Here is a 19359-nt window from a genome sequence, read left to right as displayed (position 1 = left end):
ACTCATCTGGATGCCAACCTGTGTGATCTGTTGTAGGGGGTTGGACTCAGTGGTCTCTTGAGGTCTCTTCCAACCCCTGCAGTTCTGTTTTGTAGAAAAAAAAACACAACCACACAGAACAAAGGAGGTGAATCAATGAACTGATTAGAAGAATTAGTAATTTTAATTACATAAAGCAGACTGTATCTATCCATTGATATATTGCATTGACGATGAAACAGGAAGTCTCAGAGTAACAATGGATTTTCCCATTACTTTGTCAGATATAGATTTTTCTGCTTTTCTGGTCGTGGTTGTGGAAATGCACTTCTGTAAGACTATTCATTGTCTTGTTTTCCTAAAGCCTGTTTTCCCTTTACAATTAGCTGTGCTAATTGCCTAGAAAATTTTAGGCATGTGTGCCTTGCATATTGCTAATAAAACAAGAGTTTTTCTCATTACTGAATAGTGGGAATTGATATTTTCTCCCATGAAAAATGTCTAGGAAAGTTTTCCATCACTAATCACGAAGCATCAGATGCCCAGATTGGGGTTTGTATTGTGCATCAGATGCCTAGGTTGGAGTTTGTATTGTTCAAGTGTTGTCACCTGTGCTTATAGTGAGACATCAGAATTGGGACACAAAGTGGAACTTTGCAAGTGGCCTAACCTTTAGCTGCCCCTTTGGTAAAGCATCCACTGAAGCAAAGGGAGGACATTCACTACACAGGGAGTGCAGGGTGATTGCATGAGAGTTGCCTTCTTGTGTCTTTAGTGTCTGGAGGCAACAGAATGCTCATAATTAAGGTAGCCTTGGGAAGGGTTGTGGCATGGAGCTGGTTAATGGGGATAATGAGAGAGTGGAGGAGGAGGAGGGTGTTGACAGGACGCTGCATTACTTCCTACTAAAAGTTAAATGTCTGAAGAGCGCTTTGAAGTGAAAAGGCTAGTGAGGCATAGAATTGAATAATTAGTTACTGACCTTTTAAAGTGACTTTTACAAACATTAGCGAAATAAATAATAGGTTGAATTTATTTTATGAAACCGAATTTAGAAATAAATCTGTGCAGTAAGTAACATTCTGGATTTGGTTCTCTGGATTCCAATGTTTTTGCTGGAAATTTAAATAGTGCTTCCAGCTCTGCTGGCTCACTGATGGTGTTGCAGAACAAAAAGAATAATTTGATCTTGCAGTATAGTATGTACTAAAACTTCTTTTCTCTCTGCAATTCTATAACTGCTTCTGCAGTTCTTTGTCCTCTCTGTTACCTCTGTCACTGGAAGGCAGTAGGACAAACTATCCCCTAGTGTTGTATGGACACCAAATGCCATGTGCTGGCTGTAGAGACAGAAACTGTAAGGAGAAAACTATCTTTTTTTTTTTTAGTCCAGCAGATTTTTTTCCTTAAAGAAAAGTTGGTAACAAACTCATTGCCATGGCACACAGCTGGAGAGAAAACTCTTCCTCTGCGTGAGTTGTTTTTTTTTTTTTTTGCAGAATACGTGAAGCTTTTTATTCCTCAGAAAGCAGATGAACTGGTAGGTTATGCTACCCCACTTCACCTGCATACTGAATCAAGTTGGGCATTGACTTCCACCCCAAAAGATGATTTCTTTATCTTGGATAGGAGAATTACTATAAATCAATTATCTTTACGTTGGATGACACTGTAAGGTTTTTGGCTGTAGGTTGTGTCAATTGCATTTTCTGTCTTTTTTCAGAGAGCTCATGTTCAGAGATGGTCTGCTTTGGTGTCAATGCCATTTCCAGAGATTTGTTTCATTTAGTTCTGGGTACCTCTCGAGGATTGGTGCTACTTCTGAAACTGACATTAGCTTACAGAATGGGTCTGCACTGTCACCTAAATACAGCATTTTCTCATTGTGTAGTTGATTGTGCATTTTAAGTGATGGCAAAGTATGTACTCTCAAAGTTTATTTTGAATGACCTGCCTTAAAGCTTTCAGCAGAGCAGATGTTACTGCAGAAAAATATTTGTATTCCCTAGCATGTATTCCATGAAGGGACAAAGTGGTTATAAGTTCTTGTAGCTACATTTTTATCTTGTTTAGAGTGGGCTGCAGTAAATTGGGTTTTGCTGCTTTTCTAACTGCCAAGCATAATGCAAATCTCATTGTTAAGCTCAGTTAAAGGTTTGGCTTAGCAGAACTGTTCTAGCACTCCTATCTCCTGCAAAGGGAAACCTCAGAGCAGTTACTTATCTCCTCGTGATTTTGCGAATACTATTTAGATGACTGTATGCATTGCTTCTGCTGTTCTTGCAATAGCTATTGCGCACTTCAGAGTCTTCACGTTATTTTCCCATTCTCTCCCCGCGTTTCGTTCGGCTCACGACAGATTCGGTAGACGAGGGAGAGCTCAAAACGCGAGAGAGAGCTCTAAACCCAACCACGTGCGGCAGCGCACCGTGCCACAGCAACGTGCTCGGCCGGCTCCGGCAGCCCAGCCGCGGGGTCGGTCGGGTGCCGGCAGCATCGCGGCGGTTCCAGGCGCCCGGCTGGGGCTGCCTCCTGCGGCTCGGCTCCGGGCGGGTGGAGCCCCGGTCGCTGGGCAGGGGGCGGCGGGGGCGGCGGCTCTCGGCTCTCCGTTCCCCGGGGGCCGGGGCCGGGCCAGGCGGCCCCGCTCCGCCCCGTTCCGCCCCGCTCCGCGCCCCGCTGCCCGCGGATTGGGGCTGCCGGGCTGCCCGGTGCGAGGCGGGGCTTGGGCGGTGGGCTTATTTATCTATTTGTTTGCCTCGTCTTTTTTTTTTTTTTCTCTGGCTATTTTCGCGACGCTTCCCGACTTAAATCTCTGCCTCGGTCAATAGCAGCGCGGCTCGCGTAGGATGGGCCGGGGCCGGCGGAGGCGGGCGGGCGGGAGGGCCGGGGCGGGCGGCACGGGCCGGGCTCCAGCCGCGCTGCATCCGCTGGGGCGGCAGCTCCCCGCCGGCCGCTGCGCCCGCCGGCCCCGAGCGCACTGAGCCGTCCGCGGCCATGGCCTTCGGAGAGGATTCGCGTTCGCCCCCTCCCTCTCGTGCAGAAAGTCAGACAAGTCTATGAGGAAACAGAACTTCAGGAGAGGGGAGGAGAAAAAAAAAAAACAAAAACAAACAAAAAACGCGAGAGAACAACAGCAAACCTGCCTCCGTGTTCGGATGATCTCTGGGCTGATCAGCAGCAGCCAGAGGTAAACTTTGGTGCAGCGGCACCGCTCCGGGCTGCGAGCCGAGCGGTTCCTATTTCTCCGTTGAAAGGAGTGGGTTTTGCTTTTACGGCGTCATCTGTCTTGAAGCTAGGAGGGAGGCTAGGGGAGGGTTGGAGGCAAAGAAGTCAGTCCTCTCTCCGAAGGAAATGTTTTTTTGTGCTCAAGATGACCTTTTCTGAAAATGCAGCTTCTCCAGCGGACTGATTTTTATTTTGACTGGGAAGTGTGTGAAACTGAGCCCTAACTTCCCACAAACCCTAGGATGTGCACTTCTGGGATTAGCAATATGGGGCATCTGTTGTCACCTCTCCTCTTGAGCCTGGCAGCACTTTTTTCCAAAGGTAAGGCTCCACCTCTGTCTTATTGCATCTTGTTTCTTGTTTATTTTCTATATGCAGATTCTGCCCCCCCTCTCTGTGATGCCTTGAATGTTGATACTGACAGTTAATGATTGGAGGATTTGGGACAAGTCAAGTGTTAGTGAAAAAAACAAAGATATCTTGGTGAGAAATCCTAAGTGGCAAGATTTTTTCCTTTTTTTTTTTTTTAATATGGTACCCCTGTATTGGGACATTTGTTACCTGCAGGGTACATTTTTGCTCCTGCAGATGCTGATGATCACATGGGCTGGTAACTCAGTTTTGGATTGTGAAGGGTTTTGTTGAAATTTGAAACCTTTGGGGGTATAGGCTGCTGGAGTTCGCTGTTATCACCTGTGTAATTTTTCAAATTAAAAATCCCGTATCTCAGGCTTGGCAGTGTTTTACTGAACCGGAGAAATATGTGCTTGCTGAAATGTTTAAAAGCTGTGCTGTGAGCCTGAAGCAGGCGCCTGGTATTCTGCACATTGAATAGAGTTTGAATGTCCTGACAGCACGACTTCGGAGGACTCAGTGGTATCTTGTTGCCCTCAAGTGTGTTTACAGTAAAGAAAACCAGCATGTATACAATGTACTCATTTGTGTGTGCCTCTTTTGAACTTTTCAGTGGTGGCCTCGGCCAAAAGGTGACTGCATTTTTGCAATAGTTGCTTTAGATGAGCGTCCCTGTGTAATGTAAGTTGGGACAAATGTACGTTTCTACTGAGAAGGCATTGTACATTAACAGCTATATCCTGATAGGGAAACAAAATTGAAAGCTCCCATGTGCTCAGTCTTCATTGAGGAATAATAGCATATGCATTTAATCTGTGAGTTTGCAAACATACTGATAAGGAGTTCTGCTCAGAGACAGCTCACTGATCAAATTAAGTGTTGCTTACTTGCAACACCTTTTCATACTTTAAGATGTCAACACTTTCCTTTTTGATGAAGTGAGTTATTTTTACTCATTACTTTGTACCCAAAACTGAACTGACAGAAGGCAAAATACACAGCCGTCTCTTTCTGTGGTGGTTCCCTATAAAACAAACAAAACACATCTCTTTCTTCCTTTAGAACAGGTTGAGAAAGAAGGGAACAAAATAACTCTTCTCCAATGTAACTTAACTGCAGTGCCTACATGAGCACAGTTTAAAAGTTGTGATTGGAAATGCATTAGCAGCAGGAGTTGAAACTCTGAGACTGCTTCCACTTCGCACACAAGAAGCTTTTGATTGCCCAGCTAGACTGTAAATCATGTACTTCATTATAAGCAATATCAGTACTTCATATCCTTACTGCATTGTTAGCCTATCTGAAGTTTTTCATCTTTTTTTTTTTTTTTTGGTGAATGTGTTTCAGTTTGCAGCTTTAACACTGCAATAACAGTGTTTGACTGCGATGGCAGCTTACTGAAATACTGGAGCATGAATGGCATTGCAGTCCCACAGAGTTCAGTGCTTTCTTTGTCATCTCAGCAGCTATAACACTCAGATATGAATTTGTTCTTAAATGTTACTTGTGTCTCCTTTGAAAGATAAACAGGCAGAAAACTGAGCTTGGATAGGAGGTCTCTTAGGTAGAAAGAAAATGCTGTAGAAACTGGTGGGTGAGGTTTTTTTTTTTTTTTCTGGATGTTATGAAGCCTCACTAAATCTGATATTTCTTGAAACTGGATCCAGAAGATCCTGTTAGAATTACTGGCATCTTCTGTGTTATTTATTTTGCACTTCAGATATCTACATGCTGCTGTATGACTGCTGGGACTTCCTGCTCTTCAGTAATACAGATATCTTCTATCTTTAATGTAATTGTCTATGTCTGTCTTAGGTAACAGACTCTATCTGCACTTTTATGCCTTAGTATGCTGTGAAAAGACCAGAGTGCTCTAGAGATTTACAGCATGAAATAGACAGTGTGTAAGGTTGATTCTCCCTCTGCCCCCATTGAAAAAGATGAGAAATAAACAACAGGGCATACTTTTTACTGCTACAGGGCATGTTTCTTTGCTGCCTTTCTGTTACTAATAGAAAAACTCTAATTTATGACATAACAAAGTTTTCTTAAAGAGATACAGAATCTTCTAACCTGAAACAGCAATCAGCTGCCTATTGTGCACAGGTCTGTTGCTGATTACTCAGAACCATGGCAACACACCTTCTCACTGCACAGTTTCAGGTAATGATGTTGAAGACTTGAAAATTCTATTGCAGTTTTGCTTCACTTTTATCTTGTATACAAAGAAAATAGCTCCAGCCTGAGAAGTGAAATGTTGTTTTCAATAAAGAGCTTCGTGTTCTTATCAGAACAATTTGTCACTGATGATATAATCCATGCTTTTTAATAAGTTTTTCAGCCTTAAAATATAAACGTGCATGTATACACATCTCTATAGAGAGAGGGGGACAGAGGTTATAAGGCTATATAATTATAATTAGGGACGCAGGTACATTTTGCAGCTTTGTCATTGACTAGGAGGTTTTTGAACCAGTTGGAGGGAGCTAGTGCTTGCCCTCGGTCAGCTGGGCTTGTTGCTATTTGGTGTCACCTGTGAAACAGATTCCCCTGAAACCTTCATTTAAGATGTAGCCAGGCCCAGCTGATGTGGAAACTCACACTAATATAAATAGGTTTGAAATGTGGGCATTTGTTCCCTTGCTAAAGGGAACAATCTCTCATCAGCTTTGTTCAGCTAGAACAAAAATTGTAGTACTGTAAACACCAAATTCCATGCTTGGTATGAGTTTATTATATACTTAAATCTCCTAAATATATATATATAGGATGTATGTTGTGAGACTTGAGACTAAGGAACCTGTTATATTATGAATATATGTTGTTAAATTAAAATATTCATTTCAAATTTCAGCTAAGTTGAGAGCAGCAAAACCAAGAATATTACAGTGACTTACAGCCTGTGTTCTGATGAGCTTTCCATGTTCTTTGTCATCCTGGGCTGAAATTTTCCTGCAAGTCTCTTTCCAATGAGATCTCAGGCCACATAGCTGCTGTTCTAATTTTTTTTTCCCTTTATAAAAGCATGGCTTGGCAAATGTGTTGGGCAAGATTACCTTGTATGCCCTGAAGAGTGCTCTGCACAGGCTGTGGATGCTCTGTTCACAGTGATGCCCATCACCTGTTATGGGAAGGCTGGGGGGGAGGAGGGGGAAATCTCCTAGAAACCAAACCCCTGAAGGTTTAGTTTGGCATAGTGTAGTATTCTTTGAATCCTTTTGAACCCATGGATTCTTATATTATAGAATTTTTTTGTCTTGCTATTGGCCGAACTTTCTCTCTGCTGTTTCACTGATTTTTGTGATGATACTTAATAGCAGAATATGTTGAATATGCTGAAATAATTCATTATGACTTCAGTGGATTGCATCCTTGTGAACTGCAGCTGTACAGGAAGCCATACTCCTTCCTTTTATCTTCCCTTGTACATCCACAGGCTTCAGTGGGAGCAGTGCTGCACAAAAAACCAGGCAGCTGAGCTCGTTGGGTGTGTTCCATCTTCAGAATGCTGCGGGCCGTTTTTGACGATATTTGTGTGCAGATTGAACTGACATTGAAGTGTGCTGTGAACCCAGTATAAATAGAAACATGGAAAATGAGAAGCTGAGGAGTGCAACAACTTGTCTTTCAGCACTACTTACTTTGTATCGTTACTCTGGAACATAGATAATGTAGGGATGGAAAATGGTATTGTACATGAGATTAAAATTGAAGGTTATTATATTTGATTTCAGCTATATTTCTCTCCTCCAACCCTCCCTTATGGTGCCTAGATGGGAGTTCAGAATCGAATTTCAATTCATGTTGACAGATTTTGATGGTGATGATGAGGGACATGTGGTTTTTCTCAAAGTAACTGCACTGACAATACTTGTGGGCAGACTCCTCCCAGGCACCTGCTGCTCTTGCTGTGCAATTGGTATGTATAGAAAACACACTGCATGCTGATTTCAGATGGCTGCTACTTAGGTGATCATAAAGTACCAGTATGGTCGGTACAAGTATTTCTCTCAGGTGCTGTCTATATGCAGAAATCAAAACAGGTTAACATGAAAATCCAAGAGATAGAAGAAATCTTTCCAGCTTAGTGTTCAAAATGTTTCCGTAAAGGCAAAGTTCTTGTTCTTAGCCTCGGCTACACTGAACTCACTTCCTTTTCAGATGTTATGTGAGGGAAGCGGAAACTGAGTTGCACATTGCATTCTATTTCTTGCCAGCATACTTCTGGGAGAAGCCCAGTTCTGGCTGCTTTTAGAAAAACAAGTTCTGTTTAAAAAAAAAAAAAAAACAACAACACTGAAAACACCCAAAACAAAAGTCTATAGCTAGACCCATGTTTTATTTGTCAGCTGCAGTACTGGCTTAATGTGATTTGGCTTCTAATATTTCCCTGTAATGTTTCATTTTTTACTTGTCTTTTCTATTATTATTTCCCTGGGACTGGCAGGCTTTGTGATACCAACCAATGTTTCAGATGTTAATAAAAGCAGCTTTATTCAATAAGGATGAGTTTTATTTAATAAAAGAATCGAAAGATAACCTGACTTTTCATGCTGCATTCACATTAAATCAACCTCCTGAGGTGGCTGTGGATGCCACATTTAGTGGCAGTCAGTCACTGGTCCTAGGATGCACAAACCTGACTCCAGACAGACTGGTTGCAGAAAAGCTCAAGAGGTACCTGAGATTCATTGCAGGCTTGGTTTATAATGTGTTACATTAAAATACTTCATTTTCACCAATCTTAATAATATTGCCTGCTGCAATATTAATGGCAATTCAGAATGAAGTGGATTTGAAATGCTTCAGAGACATTTAGATAATGCTGATGATTATGAGTGGATTTAAGGTTTGTATTTGAGTATGTTAGGCTGCTTCAGCCTCCTGTGTAGGGAGGAATTTTACTCTAGAAAGACAATTGATTTCTTCTTATATCGAGCTGGTTGCAGGGTAAGGTGCTAGTCTGGTCCTGCAGAGCTAATGGATTGAAAGCCTTCATACTCCAAAGAGTACAGCTTGGAGGCTTGCCCAACCACCACACATTTTCCAATTTAGTAGTGCAACTTACACAAAAGGATGACATAACTTCCAGGTCTATGATATAAGATATTGGGTCCATCTGTAGGTCCACAGTGGGTGTGATCCCAGATCATATTTAAATCAATATACATGTTTTCATTGCCTTTGGCAAGCTTTATTTCAGAGTGTAGATGGAGTTTTCTGGTGCAGTGTTTTTCAGCTGTGGCCCACACAGCAGTGGTGATTCATGGAACATCTGAGCACTGTTGTGAAACCAGTGCCAGACATCTCATGCGTGCAAGCTAGAAAAGAACATAGAGAAAATAAATGTAGCAAGGATGCATTCAGAATACCTCCTGGTTTCTCTTTGGTTGTAAGCTAAAACATTTGTGACACTACTGTGCAAGATGGTCTAGATTTCTTTCAGAAATGTTAGTTTGCACTTGTCCTTAAAAAGGTTTGATGAAAAACCACTGTAGTGAGGCTAACCGTAATAATTTAAAGTATATTTCTCTGAACAGTTTGGCATTACCTTAATACTTTGGACACAGCAGTTGATAATGTGAATGTTTCTAATCTACTCCAGCACAGGTTTGTTAAAATCAGCATTGAATAGTGGCTCAGTGAAGCAAGGTAGGAGTAGTCTGCCTGAGTTGCTCATGACATCTGTGCTGCAGGGTCAGTTAACTTCCTAAGAGGCTCTTACTGTATTCTCTGAGGATGTACGTTGGCTTTCACACTCCTAGACTAGATTATTTTTTTTTAATGAAGATTTCCAGAAAGATTTCCGGAGGTAGTTTTCTATATTGCAGGTGATTGATTGCCTACATGAAAGATGCTCAGCAAGATGCGCTCATTTTTGGTTTTTGTACAGTCCATGTAGAAATGGTTGGCAGTGGCTCAACTAGGACAATGCCATACTTCTTTAAATTTGCCAAATGTAGGCCCTCTCCCTTCCTTCTGCTGTCAGTTCTCTTTCTCACACGTCCTTCTAGATCCATTTTTAAAGTTACTTGGAATTGACTTGAAGTCGTGGTGTTATTACAGTGGATTGTATTTTGAGGCTCTCAGTGGAAGAGGATCAATGTAGGGGTAAATAGCTCTGATAACACTTCACAATATAATAAATATGTTAATAAATTAAAAACCACCCAAAACAACAACAACAAACCACAAACCAAAACCACATTATCAGTTACCTGTTTTGCCATCTTTAGCACATTTACAGAAGCTTGCTCGAGTTCAGAAGCAATGTACCCCTTTGGTCTGGCAAAGGATGTCTTGATATGATCATCAATACGGGACTTAAGGTGGAACTGAGCAATTCTGATTCTGCCCAGCGGAGGGCAGAGGTGTGTATGCGTTCTGTAAGTTTATTACCACACTTAGTTACTCTGCAAGCTGCACAAGATGAGTACTTCTAGAGTTTTCACTGCCCTGTCATGTTTACACCAGTTTTCATGGTCTTATTTTGTTTAGAATCTCTTTTAACTCAGGTCATAGGAGTTGGGCTCTTTGTTAGATATTAAGTTTGCGTACAGAGTTTGGCTCAAATGTAAACATAAGAAAAACTTGGTCTAGCTTCTGTAGAAGAGGTTGGAAAAGGAGCACGTGCAAAGGAGGTATCTCTCAGTATAGTGAGTTTGTACACATCTGATTTATGACTGATTGGATCTTGTCATCTAGATTCTAGTGGCAAAAGTGCTGTTTCCAAGCTGTAATGGATGCTCAGTCGATGTGAACTTTGTGGTATCCTTGTTAGTGAAAGAGTTGTTATATCTTCAATGACTAACAGAAGCAAGGTGTTGCTTTTTAAAGCTTGGTACAGTGCTCTCCATAGATCATTCCCTTGTTTTCTAAGGGTTTATCAGTTAAGATTCTTTTATTCCATACCCTTGTCCATACCATTGGGCAAACAGTTGTACAGGGATCATGACTTCAGCTGTGCTCTGCTCTCTCCTTTGTGGTTGACTGTGTCCCCTGCAGCACTTGTCTGATAAGAGATGATTTCTTGCATACAGAACACTTGTGCACAGTAGGATGCTGTTATATACTTCTGACTCTTTGACACCATCTGCCCACTAAAGTGGTTTTAATGGGTTTCCACTGAGCCAGGCTGTACTACAGCCCTGACAGCATGCTCCCTGTTCTTAAAAAAATAAACAGAATCTTTTTAGAAAATCTATCTGTGAACATCGGCTTCTGGAAGAAAAATGATGATTACATACCACTTGATATTCTGGAGTCAGACATATCTCTTGATGGGCGTTAAAATAGGAAAATGACTGATAGTGCTAGGTTGGTTTGTTGTTGCTTTTAATGATCTTAATAAGCATTATTTCTTGTCCCCCTTTTTTTTTTTTTTGTTAGATATTACTGTCCATTTGCAGAAATGCAGTAGTTTCACCTCACTGGCATTCTCTCTCTCTCTCTTTTTTTTTTTTTTATGAAAGCTGAGGAATGCAGTGCTTTGCTATGGTGATTTAGGTGTCAGGGTACCCACTGGCTTTCTGTAACCTTTGGAAAATTACTTCAATTCTCTTTCTCTTCCCCTTTATCTACTCTGAATGCAGGTTTGTTAGAGAAGGATCTGTTTACTTGCTGTTTAGGTAGCACCTGACCCTCTTCTCAGATGAGATGTACATTTTACCATGTTAGAAGTGATTAATTACTGGTGGCTGAATTACAAATTGGAACATAGCATTCTGATTGCCCTGGTCACTGGACAGCATTAAGAACTCTGAGTTCTGTTAGAACAGAGAATAAGAGTATCTTAATGGAAAACAATAAAAATGAGATAAAAGCATCTCTGCAATTAAATATGTTGAAGAGCTTACCTAGATCCCATCCCTTGATGTTACAATTAATAAATTATCTAAATCTTTTTAGAAAATGACACGATATATAGGAAGCAAAGCTTTTTATGAAAAGGAGTCATAAACGTGATTTTATTTCCTTGTTATAAGCTGTGTTACCAATCTGTTAAAGAAACCCACCTGATTTTAAACATCTATATTAGTAATGTCACAAACCACTTAAAAATGTGTTTTGTTTTTTTTTTTTGAAGGTTGTACAGGCCTTAGGAATATTGCATTCTTCCTGTTCCCTTCAAGTCTTTGGGGTTTATTTTAAGCTCCTTCATATGACTAAGATGCAAACATGAAGGATGGCAGTGCTGATTGAGATGAACTCACAAAAGGAACTTTGGCCAGCCTCTTCTGTTATTGAGCTTTGGTCTCCTCAGCAAAACAAATGAAATGTTCTAAAACTCTTAAATGGTGAAACATCTCTGATGGAGGACAACGGAAATTTTAATGTTTAGTTTCAAGCTAAAATACTGAAATGTCAGAATTTATCATAACGTAGATCAAACTTAATTCCATCTATCTGTTGTAAACTCATGTTACAAGCAGGCAAAATAGATTTCTAATTTTTTTTCATAATTGTCTGGTTTTTTTTAGCATTCCTTCCTTTGCATAACAGAAGCTCTTGCGTTTTGCAAATGCCCTTGGTGTCCTTCCTTGACCTGCTGGCAAAAAGTGATATTGACATGGTTTTTGTTTACTCCTCAATTGAAATAGATTGCATAGCTCTTGCAAGTAGACCTTGCCTTCTGCTCTGGTGCTGGTAAAAAAAAAAAAAAAAAAAAAAAGTGGTACTGCATTATGAGGTACTACAGATACCCTGCAACTTGAGAGGAAGTGATATTTTGCAACTAAAACTGTAATGCTGTGGAAATATAGAAACAATAAATCTTTTGGAGTCGAGGTCCAGATTTAAAGAGGAAGTGTATGGAAATGATAAAATTTGAATGTGGAAAATAGTTATAAGAAGCCTCCCCTAGAATTTAAAAACTCCATTCTACAGGCATAGCACTGTCACTGTAGTTGAGCACCTCCAGTAATCTGTTCTCTGGCATTTTCATTTTCATTCCTTTGTAGAAAAACTGTGATTAGAGGAATCAGATGTACAAGCTTATGGATTGGCATGAGAATGAATTATAAATGGTAAAAAGTGTGACATTCATCACTTGGAATATTTGTGATTGCTGTATTCAGCTGATTGATTAGCCTTGTCAAAGTAACATCATGTTCCATAATCAACAAATCATCAACAGTTTTGAAAAAAGTACCAGAATAATGATGGCTAAGGCAAAGTTGTTCGAGTTAGACAAAGGTGTGACTATCAATAAGAAATACTATCCCAGTTTTCCCTCAGCGTATTCCTTTCCATGACTTAGCTGGAACTTTGGGAGGGGCAGGAAAGACCACCACAGAAGTTGATAATGTGATTGCTGATCTTTATGCCTTGGGATTCAGCTATAATACTCCAAACTGAAATAGACACTGCTTAGCTGTATGCTGGATGTTTTGATGAGTGAGCTGAAAGGTTTTGAAGACATCTTCGTATTCTTCATCTGGCCAAAATTCTGTAGCAGTGATAAGAGTCTGCAGTGTGATACTGGAGATCACATGGGTGTTTCTGGGAAGAAATTTGGACTTCAGTTCCTAGCCTCAGTCATGTAGCTGTGACAACTTTCAGTTACCGCCAATGGCTGCTGTTTCAAGTGTTTCCAAAAAGCTGAGCATCCCCTTTTCATAATCATGGACCTGGGCCAGCCTACCAATTTCTCTTTGGCTTTCTGTTCTGTATTGAGCTTTACAGACTACTATTGTATGAGATCTCTCACATCTGCCTATCACTCAGGCAGTTCCCAGTTCTTAGTCACTTGTTTTTTTTCTTTCCTTGTGAACTAGAGCTGTGACTAAATTGGTTAGTCTTAATGGCTCATCATATCTTGTGTGGGCTTCCTGTTTCCGACCTGTTTTCTCTTCCACTGCCAGAATGTATGCACTAGTAGGCAAATGCCATCTGGGAATTATAAATCTGTCATCAGTACTACTGCTATGGTTTGTGTGTACAGAGATGCAAAGACTATTAAAAGGGCTGACTAATCTGCATTGGAGTAGTAATTTTTAAAATGATGTCCATCTTGATTCTTGAGACATCCAGCTTTTTGGTCAAAATCTGTAAGCTCACAAGAGTTTTGTTTTATTACAGCTGAATGGTTAAACCAGTGTGGGGTTAAATGGCTGTTTGAGCCATGGACCAATACCTAACTAATCCTTGATGGGATTCAAATATTTTTGTTGTGTGAAAGCAGTATCATTATATTTATTTCTAAATTCTTTTTAAGATGTCAGCATGTAGCCTTAAGGACATGAAAGAGAGGTAGAGCTTGTCAGCTTCCCTGCCTGCTCAGAATTAGTCTGAGCCTATTGGAAATGAAAGGTTCAGAGAGCACAGATGGAATAGATTGAAGTAGCAGCTTTGAGTGAATTGAAAGGGCAAGCTTACTGGCTAATAGTGATCTCAATGGGCAGAAAGATACCCAATAGATATAGATTGCAATTGTCAGACTTTGTAAAGTCCTCGAAGGAACTGCTCAAGGCTATTTGCTTTCCAGTCCCAGCCTATGGTAGCCTTTTTTCAACTAAAATATCTTTTACTTCCTTGTAATAAAAGTAAAATGTGGAGTATATAATATTTATTGAATTACTGAGGCAGAAACTGTTCTCTACTTGGTTGACTTCTTTAAGATAACGATATTGTACAGATGCATCTATTTAGAGATTATTTTTCTTCATTCTGTAGATGAAAGCTGGATTTGCAGAAGCATTTTAATTTGTATTTAGGTACCAGAATGAGTACTGAGATGTTGAGTTAGTCTCAGCATTTTGATGTGTGCTTTCAAGAAAGTCCATCCAGAAATGTTGCAGTGGGAGGTGGTGAATGCTGAATGCTGTGAACCCTCCCACACCAATCGAGGGAGCAGAGCAGAGCAATAGAAAATCTGGGTTCTGAATCGTCTGAAAATGTTACTATAATTCTCAGCTCAGTGAACCAAATTTTGACTGGACTTTAAGGTTGCTGATATGATATTAGGAACTATTGATATTGCACCAAAATTTAATAAAGTGATCTTGTGAGTTTTGGCTTCAATTGCCTTCACTTAAAGAAGAGAGTGATCTCATACTTAACAGCTCTATTTAAGCAGTACTTTGACTTAAACCTAGAAAAGAAGTGTAGCCTCTGCTTTTTTATGTTTTTAAATCTGTATTCATGTCTTCAAGTTGATCTTTAAGAAATTCAGTGAGCTGTTTGAGATTTATATACCGTTTTATCATATAAAATTTTAATGTGTGAAGATAGGAGACAAAAAGTAAATAGTACAGTGGGTTGCCAGTCTATGAAAGGTGCAGAATCATTTGAAACTGTGCTATTGTTTGCATTGTAAATGACCTTTGTTTTTAATTCAGATTTTGTTTCACTCTGTATACTCAAATTCACTGTTATCTTCTACTAGGGATAGTTCTGCTAGAACTAGGGATTCTCTCATATGCCCTGCACCTCAGCTTGTCACTATGCTGCACTTTTCTGATATGTGCAAAATAAAAAGCTTAAAATGAAAGGATGGAATACATTATATCCCTGTAAAGTTCCTAAAGCAATACAAATACCAGGTGAGATTATAGGAAAAATACCAGAGAAGTATTTTGGATTTCCTGTCTACAGAGGGGCTGGAGTGTCAGGAAGAACAAGATGGCAATAAATGATGAGAATTGTCAGTGGCATGGGAGGGTGGGGACCAGTATCTATGTCGAATCAGCCCTCCTTTTTCTGGGCTTCAATGGAGCAGCACAAAGGGACTGAAAATCTGCAAGTCCTTGTGTCCTTTCCAAGCAGCATCCTATTGATTTCATTGTTCTTAAGGCTTTCATTGATCATAGAACTGAACAACCTTCTCCTTTACTAGGGTTAAGCAAACTACTGATATCATGCTAGGTAGTTTTTTCTCATTCCCAAACAAAGATTTTACATTGCATGCATGGCAAAATCCATATCTGTTTCCTAAAGTTTAATTCTTGCTACATTGATTCAGAGCTGATTAATATTACAATATCTACTTCCTTTTTAGGATTTCCTTTTCCCACAAATTGATGCTCCCAGAAAGAAGGTGGTGCGTGGTTTTCCTCATTATGCGTTCTTACATTACTTTCTTATAATTTAGAGCATACTGTGAAGTCAAATTTGTTTCAAAGCTGACCAAACTTGCAGTTTTCAGAAAAAATTCTTTTTTCCTCTTAAAAATCCACAGCCCTGCTATTTTTTCATATGCTTAGAAGCTGCAGGTGGGTGTGCTGATTATACATCATTTCAGAGACACTGGCTACTGAGACATGATTTAAGACACTAAAATAATTCAGTAGTTTCTCCTGTGTGTTCCCATTGAATATCTAGTGGGCAGTTTGTTCAGAGGCAATTTTCCCTGGGGGGGCTGTTTGTCTACACAACCCCATAGTTAATGTGCCAAAGACATCCTGCTTGTTTATTTTTATTTCTTTTGAGGGGACAGAAAGAAAAAAAATATTGGTAGAGATTCATTTAGCTGTTGTTTTTGGAATATGATGTAGCATGTTCGTGTCTCCATTATATTAATGTGGAATATTAATGCTGTTGGGTTTGATAGATTTCTGGTTTTGTTTTCCTGCACTGAGTACGTATGGGGATGTAATGCTGTCATCTGGAGTTGAGAGCTAAATGCTAATGACCATATTCATAACTAATGAGTTCTTGAACTCTTGTGGTTGAATACAATAGATTTTTGCATGAAACTACATTTCTAGCTTCTGACAGCTCCTGCACCATCTTCATAGTGCCTACCTATCCCACATATCTTCTCTTCTTCGGTAACACATCTGATAGGTTTTAGCACAAAGCAGAATATTTTTTTTTAAAAAGCATATATTAAGTATATTGAAAAACAATATGTGAGACAATGTAATACTATTAGAATTTGATTATTAATTCAGGAAAAAAAAGGACCAAAATTAACACAACCTTGACAGAAGTTTACAGCTTTGAAGAAAACGGGGCCTCAGAGGAGCAGTAGGACTCAGGTTTGATTAAAGTGGGATTTCAGAAATTCTCTGCACTGAATGAAATAAAAAGATATTCTATTTAATTAGTTCTGTGGAGGGAAAAGAGGTATTTCTCACTCATTGGCTTTCTATACAGCCTTTAAAACATGGACTATGTCTGTAACTATTTTGGTAGACTTATTTTTCGGCTCAAGGGAATTATGCTGGATTTCAAACTTCTTGATAACTTTCCATAGACAGACTGGGGAATGTTCCTATTAAAGCACACAGGCTTTCTGCAGTCCTGCTCCGTAATTTTTTTTTTCCTGATGGGAACAGTTCATATTGGGATCAAATACCTTTGAAGGAGAAATGTTCAGAAGGAAATACACCTGTTGATTTTTCTCAAGATTTCCTCTGTGCTGCTCCATCTAGATAGCTGCTTGTTTATGTCAGAAGATGCCCACAGTCTAGTCATCTAGCTGAAGCTAGAAGAGTCACTTTTTTATATATACTAATAACACTTTTTTTTACTGTAATGCAGGAAAAGAAACACATTTTACTGGAAATACTCTTGGGTTATGCCAATAGAAGAGAGATAAAATTTAATTCCAAAAATTTATAATTGAGTAAAACTGTGCCTTTCTTTAGCATAGTGCTTTTGATCAGGTAATTTCAAACTATTTCCTGAAAGAATTTTATGCAGAGAGACTAAAAGAACTCAGGTAAGAAAACTGGCACAGTCTCAGTAGACTGGCTCCTGTTCCAGATGCAGGTTAATTGCTTTGGATTTACATGGCAGCTCATGGGTCAGAATTTGGCTTGCTCTTAGAAAATTTACCTTTTCATGTTGAAGAGCCTGGTTAAAATCCATTAAGTTTGGATTGAATGGCTTAGTTTTCCAAAATTTGAAGGTGCGCTTGAAAGAATGGAAGGTTAGAGTGCTTCATGTTTTATTCTTGACTGGTTTGGATGTACAAAGGATGTTTGAGAATTCTAACAATGAAATAAGTGTTATACCATTGATCTTAAGATGAAAACATGATTTTCATGTTTTCCAAAATGCAAAGATACTTGTGTGTTTTTTCTCTTCACTATAATATTGAAACTTTCACATCTAAAAAACTTAGATTAATCCAGGTATCCATTAACAGAAACAGCAGCAAAGTGTTTAAGATAAGAAGCATTTGCAACCCTTTGTTAATAATAGCCCACCCACTACCTTTAAATATCCAATCGTGGTTGTGGTTTTTGTTCAGGAATCAGCTGTAGTAATTTGTGTAATGGAGAAAGCAACAGTTATGGGGCAATGCTGAATGATCAAATTTTATTGGTTCATAAAAGCCTTGGAGGTTAATAACTTTGTTTTGTGAAACAGATGCTTAATTCTGAGCCTGGGCAATTGCCTCTTTTATGTTTGGAGAGGAAAAAAAAAAGGGATGTTTTGGATTACAGTTGACTCTGTAATTGTATACGACAGATGTATTAAATTAGCCTTTCTCAAAGCTTTTGGAGTTCTGCCCCTCTGAACTGTAAATTTTACTTGACTTTCTCATTTGCAGGTTGCATGAGACCATTCTGTGTGTATTTTGCATGTCTTGAGTCAAAATATTCCAAATCTGCTTACGGACTTGCATGTCCGTTCTTTAGCATTTATATTCAGATTATGAAGTAAATGGGGAGAAAGGAAGAGATCCTTAAAAAGAAGTGCTTGCATGCTTTTGATTTGCCTAAATCCAGAACGTGAATGCTCTATGTTTAATGTTCCAGTTTGTGCCTCAGTCTGCTTTCAGTGCACCAGGGCATTCTGCACGCATTTAATGAAGGCGCTTCTGAAGTCTTATTAACAATATCTGAATTGTATTTGAGCCCATATCCTCATACTCTGTTGAAAACAGGACAATCTTTCATGAAATGGGATGCTGTGTGTGTGAAGGTAGGACTCGTGGAACGTAGTTTTCATCTGATTTTCAAAGAACCCCTACTAAATTCAGCTACATCTCATTTTTATGTGAAGGTGGAGCAGTTTCCGTGGAATTACTATGGGTTTACTTTGCCTTAACAGGAAACAGAATTTATTCCCTTGATTTTAACAGGAGAAACTTTAATTAGAATCACTTCTCCCTTCACAGCAGTTACATTTGATACATGTGCTTTCCCTGCTTCTATTTCCTGATATGCTACGCTTTTTCTGAATCTATTCCTCAAAAGCTGGCATCTGTTTTTTGACTTTAAAGATGACCTTAAAACTTTGTCTTTGAATTACCCGTTTCATGTTTTCATCTTTCCAGTGTATCAAAAAAGAATATGAATTTCTTATTTGAAGGGAGCATCTTTGTTACAGCCATAACATTAATTTCTTGTTAAAATAAAAAGTGGACATTAAAAATTATTTTTCAGTGAAAGTGCCAATTTATGAAATAACTGTACCAGATAACAGTCTAAAATACAGGTAGCTTATAACAAGAAAATTAACATTCTCCAATGACAGTAGGAGAATTTCTGCTTACAAAAAATTAAGCTTTGTTGTTCTCAGGAAATTGAAGATTATTGTAAAAATAACTTGTCCTTAGAATGGAAACTTATTTGACTAAGTGCATACTTACATAATTATAACCTGAATGTATTCTTGAGAGATTTTAGAAGGACACCTCAGAAAAATTTGATCTGATGATGGTAGAGCAATGAAGTCAGAGAATTCTGGATTGAGTGCAAGGAACTTATTCCTGAAGAAGAATTCGGTTCTTGAATGGCGATAGGAATGAAAGTGTAATGCAACTGAATTTCCTGAGATTTAGTAAGATCATTTCTCACCATTAGAATTAACTGATGACATAAATATCTGTCAGTTTATACCAGT

At 39.2% G+C, this 19359-nt stretch overlaps 1 protein-coding gene across 5 annotated transcripts in view; it reads left to right on the top strand.

Moving 5' to 3' along the window:
- The window catches only part of TMEM132D (transmembrane protein 132D), a 216689-nt gene that overhangs the window by 19401 nt on the left and 177929 nt on the right, over positions 1–19359 (top strand). For 2 of the 5 annotated variants that reach the window (XM_090152596.1, XM_090152595.1), the window contains exon 1: positions 2884–3525. The exons of the other annotated variants lie outside the window; for them this stretch is intronic. In XM_090152596.1, coding sequence (XP_090008722.1) covers positions 3447–3525 — 79 coding nt within the window. In that variant the 5' untranslated portion in view covers positions 2884–3446. Of the gene's footprint in view, positions 1–2883; positions 3526–19359 lie in introns of those variants that run through there. 5 annotated transcript variants of the gene reach the window in all.

This window comes from Phasianus colchicus, chromosome 18, assembly GCF_987193195.1.
Source record: "Phasianus colchicus chromosome 18, bPhaCol1.hap1.1, whole genome shotgun sequence".
Classification (NCBI taxonomy): domain Eukaryota; kingdom Metazoa; phylum Chordata; class Aves; order Galliformes; family Phasianidae; genus Phasianus; species Phasianus colchicus.
This window is presented reverse-complemented; position numbering and strand designations above follow the sequence as displayed.